Source organism: Procambarus clarkii, chromosome 4 (assembly GCF_040958095.1).
Source record: "Procambarus clarkii isolate CNS0578487 chromosome 4, FALCON_Pclarkii_2.0, whole genome shotgun sequence".
In the NCBI taxonomy this organism is placed as follows: domain Eukaryota; kingdom Metazoa; phylum Arthropoda; class Malacostraca; order Decapoda; family Cambaridae; genus Procambarus; species Procambarus clarkii.
Genome location: NC_091153.1, coordinates 8049955 through 8057777, shown reverse-complemented (window position 1 = coordinate 8057777; position 7823 = coordinate 8049955). Strand labels below are relative to the sequence as shown.

Genomic DNA, 7823 nt, shown 5'->3' with positions numbered 1-7823 from the left:
TCATGTTGATATTAGTTCCAGAACTTTGAATAAAGATTTGCGTGTTGATTTTAGGTTCTGTTTACACTTGGATGAATGAAGAAGTGCACTCAGATCTGATGTTGTTTACAGATATATATTTAACGCAGTGACGCGAGCCGACATTTAGGGGTTGAGAACAGCTTAATTTAAAATGCCTTTTTAAATTGTTTTGAATATAATATATTTAATATATTTATTTTTAATATATTTAATATATTTATTTTTAATATATTTAATAATATATAGTAATAGTAATATTAATTAAAATTAATAATTTAATAATATATTAATATTTAATATATTTATATTTAATATAATATATTTTTGAAGTAAGACTTGAGAACTTTGTTATATAATTCGAACCTGGTAATGCGTTGTAATGTTATCTAAGTAACACTGAAATTGTACAGATAAGACTCTACTTAGGGACAATTAGGTCATTTGAGAAAAATTAAAAACACCCCCAAAAATAAAGATCTAAATAACTAAAAAAGAACAAAATTAAATTTCATGCAATATTATCTTTTTCTGTTCTGCTTTATTAACTCTATTAACTTTATTAACTTTATTTTATTATTAAATTTTTAAACCCCCCAAAAATATGTGAATACTGGTTAGCACTCACAGTGCTAACCAGTATTCACATATTTTTTGGGGGTTTAATAATATGTAATTATTGTGGAATAATGTGTAATAATTATTACACATTATTACGCAGAACCAAACCCTACATATACAGGGATTGATACCGGTCCGACTACATATAGTGTAATCAGTTACCGGGGATTAAACTACATAATGTGATTGAATGGTTTTACAATGTCACTGACATAATAGTGAGGATTAAAGCAGCAGTGACTCTGAGGATTAACGACTGAGAAGGGGACATCAGTAAGGGCAGTTTCCCCAGTGAGCAGTGAAAGTGATAATTGATCTACTTCCCAGGTAGCGTAATCGATCTACTTCCCAGGTAGCGTAGTCGATCTACTTCCCAGGTAGCGTAGTCGATCTACTTCCCGGGTAGTGTAGTCGATCTACTTCCCGAGTAGCGTAATCGATCTACTACCCGAGTAGCGTAGTCGATCTACTTCCCAGGTAGCGTAGTCGATCTACTTCCCAGGTAGCGTAGTCGATCGACTTCCCAGGTAGCGTAATCGATCTACTTCCCAGGTAGCGTAATCGATCTACTTCCCAGGTAGCGTAATCGATCTACTTCCCAGGTAGCGTAATCGATCTACTTCCTAAGTAGATCGATCTACTTCCCAGGTAGCGTAATCGATCTACTTCCTAAGTAGCGTAATCGATCTACTTCCCAGGTAGCGTAATCGATCTACTTCTCAGGTAGCGTAATCGATCTACTTCCCAGGTAGCGTAATCGATCTACTTCCCAGGTAGCGTAATTCTGTGCCTGGGACCTGAGCGTACTGGCGGACACGAGGAAGTTCTCAAAGTTTTGAGGTCCAGGGATTGAACATTAGAAAGAAGTATCTGATTCCTAGTAAGGAGTTCAATCCCTGGATTTGTGTAGACACTTATAGGGCCAGGAGTGAGCTGACCGAACGGTCTTTATGGAAGAATGAACAGGGCCTGGAGGTCTTTGCGTGTAGACAGACCAGGGGCCAGATTCACTAAGCAGTTACGTAAGCACTTACGAACCTGTACGTCTTTTCTTTCAATCTTTGACGACTTTATTTACAATTATTAAACAGTTAATGAGCTCCGAAGCACGAGGAGGCTGTTTATAACAATAACAACAGTTGATTGGGAAGTTTTCATGCTTGTAAACTGTTTAATAAATGTAACCAAAGCCGTCAAAGATTGAGGAATGATTTACACGTTAGTAAGTGCTTGTGTGACTGCTTCGTGAATCAGGCCCCGGGTGAATAGAGCGCCAGCACAGACAACCTGGTAGACCCATAACATGTGTCTCGTGATAAGGTCAAGAGTTTCAGATTAAAGGAACCGGATTAGGGAACCGGAGGATTGTTTCCAAAAACGTCAATAATGAATTGGAGTCCATTTCGAACCTGGCGCAGGACCCTAAAACCTCTATCGGAGCGCAGCACAGTATCTCCGCCCTTATACATCCGCACAGACAGGTCCCTGACGAGGTGCTGCTCAGGCTGAAGGCCGCACAGGAGCACCGTGGCTATGAGGGTATCAATCAGGTCTTCCAGGAAGGCGTGGACTTCTGCTATCTGACTGGCGAAGATATCTTCATGCAGCGTCTGGTCTAAAAGCAGCGTCTCGAAGGCTACCGCGTAGCGCTGGACGTAGCCCAGAACAGACACGAGCGCAAGTTTCAGGCCCTGCTCGGTGGCTGGTGGTGTGTGTGGCGGGGGAGGCAGGTTAGGCAGTACAAATATGCAGTATTCTCCGTTCTCGTCGCAGATCTGTAAGGAGGTGTTGTCTCTGGCCTCAATAAGCAGTTCGTCCATTGTGTCCCAAGTTGTACCGAACTCGTATAGTGTCTGAAAGATGTAAGTCCTCAATTATTGCCTTTTCCAGCAGTAAGTCCCTTGAAGGATCCTTGAGGGACTTACCCACGAGTCCCTTACCTAGGACTCTTACCTAGAAACAATCATAAATTCCTATCGCTAAATACAATTAAGCAACATGGCGCCCAAAACTGTGCACATATTTTTTTTAATATGGTTTTTAGAATTAATATTTAAATGCATTATTACAGAAAAAATTGTTAGGAAGAAACGCTAATCCATGCGAATACATAGAGTTTTGGCTTGATGTAAGCATAATAATGTCTTTGTGTGAGCGTGTGTGTGTGTGTGTACGTTCGTGCGTGCGCGTGTGTGTGTGTGTACGTGCGTGTTAGTATTCACACGTAAGTACAGTATCAGTGTTCGTGTTAGTACTGCTTGCTTATCAGAATAACAATCAGTAACTATATTCGTGACAACTTTTACAAATCATTGCAATACTGCCTGGACTAAACAGATGTACAGCCATTGTAAATCTAACAGGTGTGCAGCCATTGTAAATCTAACAGGTGTGCAGCCATTGTAAATCTAACAGGTGTGCAGCCATTGTAAATCTAACAGGTGTGCAGCCATTGTAAATCTAACAGGTGTGCAGCCATTGTAAATCTAACAGGTGTGCAGCCGTTGTAAATCTTACAATTTAGACATAAAGAGAGAGTAACATTTACCTTACAATTTGAAAAGTAATATATAGAAATAAAACAAAGTAAGACTTATCATTAGAGCGATAAGATATATTGGCACATATTATAAAAAATGGATAATATAACAATTAGAAGTAGATCTTAACCTAATCATTCCATGTAGGAATTTGTGTAAATTCCTCTGTCAGTGATAATCTTCTGAGTTAAATAGCTGCTGTATCTACCTGAGTTAAATAGCTACTAAGGAAGAACAAGTTACAACATAATCCCTCCTACAGACTTCCCCAAGGCACAAACACTCACGTAATTATTTTTCATGGCGTCGATCAGGTCAAGGAGAACCCTAGCGTCTAAGACCGCCTCCTGAATATTTCCGCAAGTGAGGTTGGCTGTCTGGCCCCACCGTGTAGCAGCGCCGCTGGCCGGGGCGGTGGTCGAGGTGGTGGGGTCCACGTTCATGGCCCTGGTGCCATGAACGGGCCCCGGGCTCCGTTGGCGGTGATCTTGGGGCTGGGTGAGACAGGTTGACACCCAAACTCCCATCACAAGTGTCAGGAAGCTGCGGGTGGAATGCTGGCTGTACCAGCCTGTGAGAGACAATAGTTCGTAGTCAGATGGTGGGTATTATACCAGTCACGTGTCGTTACAATAACAAGAAAGAGGTGTATGATGTTATATGCCGCTCGGGAAATCTTACAGTTGAGAGGCATGAATTACATGGAAAGATCATTACACCTTGCGTCATTTGGAAGAAACAGAGGAGATATTATCACAACATACAAAATCTTCAAAGAATAGACAAAGAAGATTCAGCGTTAGTCATAGTTGGTATACGAACAAAGTATCACAGAAACACATAACCAAATGATCCACACAGACATTACAAAAGAAAAAATTCACTGCCACAGCAGTAAAGTGGTGTAGGCAAAATGCACACATTTTAAAAGTAAATATAACACAGCCTTACAAGCTCGAGAACCTTTGTACACAAACTTCCTGTTCCAGTTCATCAGTGTACCTGTACAGAGGAAAAACTGCCCACTGCATTCACGATACACGTCCATCCTCTGAGCAGCTTGAGCAACTCTGCATCCTTTGACAACTAACTTTCTACCTTTTAAGTTTCCAATATGTTGTACTAAAACCATAAAATATATTGTATATATTGTATATGGCAGATGATAATATGCAAGGACACGTGCTTGACCCTATTGGCTCTATTAAGTTTTAGTCCACACACACACTCTCTCCAGTTGATTGACAGTTGAGAGGCGGGACCAAAGAACCAAAGCTTAACCCCCGCAAGCACAACTAGGTGAGTACAACTAGATGAGTACACACACACACACACACACACACAGGGGCCTCGTAGCCTGGTGGATAGCGCGCAGGACTCGTAATTCTGTGGCGCGGGTTCGATTCCCGCACGAGGCAGAAACAAATGGGCAAAGTTTCTTTCACCCTAAGTGCCCCTGTTACCTAGCAGTAAATAGGTACCTGGGAGTTAGTCAGCTGTCACGGGCTGCTTCCTGGGGTGTGTGTGGTGTTGGAAAAAAAAAAAAGTTGAGAGGCGGGCCGAAAGAGCAAAGCTCAACCCCCGCAAAACACAACTAGTAAACACACACACACACACACACACACACACACACACACACACACACACACACACACACACACACACACACACACACACACACGAGAGAGGAGGTCAAGAGACACCTGCTGGATCTGGATGTTAGAAAGGCGGTTGGTCCAGATGGGATCTCACCATGGGTACTGAAAGAGTGTGCAGAGGCACTTTGCTTGCCACTCTCCATAGTGTATAGTAAATCACTAGAGACGGGAGACCTACCAGAAATATGGAAGACGGCGAATGTGGTCCCAATATACAAAAAGGGCGACAGACAAGAGGCACTGAACTACAGGCCAGTGTCCTTGACTTGTATACCATGCAAGGTGATGGAGAAGATCGTGAGAAAAAACCTGGTAACACATCTGGAGAGAAGGGACTTCGTGACAAATCGCCAACATGGATTCAGGGAGGGTAAATCTTGCCTTACAGGCTTGATAGAATTCTACGATCAGGTGACACAGATTAAGCAAGAAAGAGAGGGCTGGGCGGACTGCATTTTCTTGGATTGTCGGAAAGCCTTTGACACAGTACCGCATAAGAGGCTGGTACATAAGCTGGAGAGACAGGCAGGTGTAGCTGGTAAGGTGCTCCAGTGGATAAGGGAGTATCTAAGCAATAGGAAGCAGAGAGTTACGGTGAGGGGTGAGACCTCCGATTGGCGTGAAGTCACCAGTGGAGTCCCACAGGGCTCTGTACTCGGTCCTATCTTGTTTCTGATATATGTAAATGATCTCCCGGAGGGTATCGATTCATTTCTCTCAATGTTTGCGGACGATGCTAAAATTATGAGAAGGATTAAAACAGAAGAGGACTGTTTGAGGCTTCAAGAAGACCTAGACAAGCTGAAGGAATGGTCGAACAAATGGTTGTTAGAGTTTAACCCAACCAAATGTAATGTAATGAAGATAGGTGTAGGGAGCAGGAGGCCAGATACAAGGTATCATCTGGGAGAGGAAATTCTTCAGGAGTCAGAGAAGGAAAAAGACTTGGGGGTTGATATCACGCCAGACCTGTCTCCTGCAGCACATATCAAGCGGATAACATCAGCGGCATATGCCAGGCTGGCCAACATACGAACGGCATTCAGAAACTTGTGTAAAGAATCATTCAGAACTTTGTATACCACATATGTCAGGCCAATCCTGGAGTATGCAGCCCCAGCATGGAGTCCATATCTAGTCAAGGATAAGACTAAACTGGAAAAGGTTCAAAGGTTTGCCACCAGACTAGTACCCGAGCTGAGAGGTATGAGCTACGAGGAGAGACTACGGGAATTAAACCTCACTTCGCTGGAAGACAGAAGAGTTAGGGGGGACATGATCACCACATTCAAGATTCTGAAGGGGATTGATAGGGTAGATAAAGACAGTCTATTTAACACAAGGGGAACACGCACAAGGGGACACAGGTGGAAACTGAGTGCCCAAATGAGCCACAGAGATATTAGAAAGAACTTTTTTAGTGTCAGAGTGGTTGACAAATGGAATGCATTAGGGGGTGATGTGGTGGAGGCTGACTCCATACACAGTTTCAAGTGTAGATATGACAGAGCCCCCGATAGGCTCAGGAATCTGTACACCTGTTGATTGACGGTTGAGAGGCGGGACCAAAGAGCCAGAGCTCAACCCCCGCAAACACAACTAGGTGAGTACTAGGTGAGTACACACACACACACACTATATATATATATATATATATATATATATATATATATATATATATATATATATATATATATATATATATATATATATATATATATATATATATATATATATATACATATATATATTTAGTAACTGATTGTATTTATGTAGGCATAATTTTTTTCTAATAATAACAGTGAATAAAAAATTCAGTTTTTAATAGATTCAGATTTGGAAAAAATGCAAACTTTTCTCTGACCAAAGAATTGTAAAATTACTTAGTTGATGAAACACAAGTACTTACTCATTTTTAAAAAATGATAGAGCTGCTTCACATTTTTCAGTACAGGTGAAATTGAATACAATTGTTCAACGTTTATAATTTCCTTATAATCATCAAACAGTAATATTTTTTAACGAGTGAAAATTATGTTGCAAGTGAAGTTTCTACAACTTCTAGCCTGGACAACGGACCAGGCTACAGAAATTATTATTTTTAATTTAAAATGGATATCAAAGCCTGGCGTCTGAAGTTCTTTATCTGAAACTCTATATATATTCCGATATATATATAAATGTTCTTACTACTAAATTTCTTAAAACACAGCTGGGATTTTCAATACACTTGAGCCCAAAAACCCTCCAGTTGTTTTTATCACAAAAAACTCAAAATCTAACTCTTCTGTGTCATTTGCCAACTAGAAACCCTATTTCAAAGATCAAATTATACTCGAGAAACGCCAAGAGACCGATGGGAGGTTTACAGTCAGTTGCCTCAAAGCTTTCTGATGCCGTTCGTCACTCGTGGCGTATATATATGTGCCGGCTTTAACACAATCTCGACTGCGGTGTGCCACTAACTAACATGACTCACGACCAGCCGTGGTCTGCCCAGCGAGTGTCAGAGCGAGACGTCTCTACTTGGGTACAATGAGGCTCACAATGGCGCTGATAAAATATGATGATGAAGTAGATATAAAAGATGATGATTACTACTTCTACCACTACCACTACTACTACTACTGTTCGTAAGCTACCACTACTGTTTCCTCCATTACTACTACTACCACTATTAATAGTGGTAGGAGTTGTTTGGTTACCACGTACAAAATTTCAAAGGGAATTGATTGGGAAAGTAAAGACTAAATTTAAGACGGGGACGCAGGTGGAAATTTAGTACCCAAATGAGCCACAGAGACATTAGAAATATATTTGTTGTCAGTGTCTGAGTAGTAAACAAATGAAATGCACTTGAAAGTGATGTGGTGGAGGTTGACTCCATACACGGTTTCTAATGTAGATATGATAGATCTCAATAGGCTCAGAAACTTGTTCACCTGCTGATTGACAGTTGAAAGGAGGTACCAACGAGCCAAATCTC

The 7823-nt window shown here is 41.1% G+C and overlaps 1 protein-coding gene across 1 annotated transcript; it reads right to left on the bottom strand.

Annotated features, from left to right (window-relative positions):
- Positions 1-187: 187 nt before the first annotated feature.
- Positions 188-7233, bottom strand: LOC123751414 (uncharacterized). The gene is made up of 3 exons (XM_045733507.2): positions 6747-7233; positions 3467-3750; positions 188-2492 (listed from the first exon to the last, which is right to left on the bottom strand). The coding sequence occupies exons 1-3, from the start codon at positions 6748-6750 to the stop codon at positions 1989-1991; spliced, it is 792 nt and encodes a 263-aa protein (XP_045589463.2). The 5' UTR covers positions 6751-7233; the 3' UTR covers positions 188-1988.
- Positions 7234-7823: the final 590 nt, after the last annotated feature.

Excerpts from the sequence above, each read along its gene's own strand:
- LOC123751414 (XM_045733507.2), bottom strand. Across the intron at positions 2,493-3,466 it reads ACGCCATGAAAAATAATTAC|ACACTATACGAGTTCGGTAC; the intron begins GTGAGTGTTTGT and ends TACATCTTTCAG.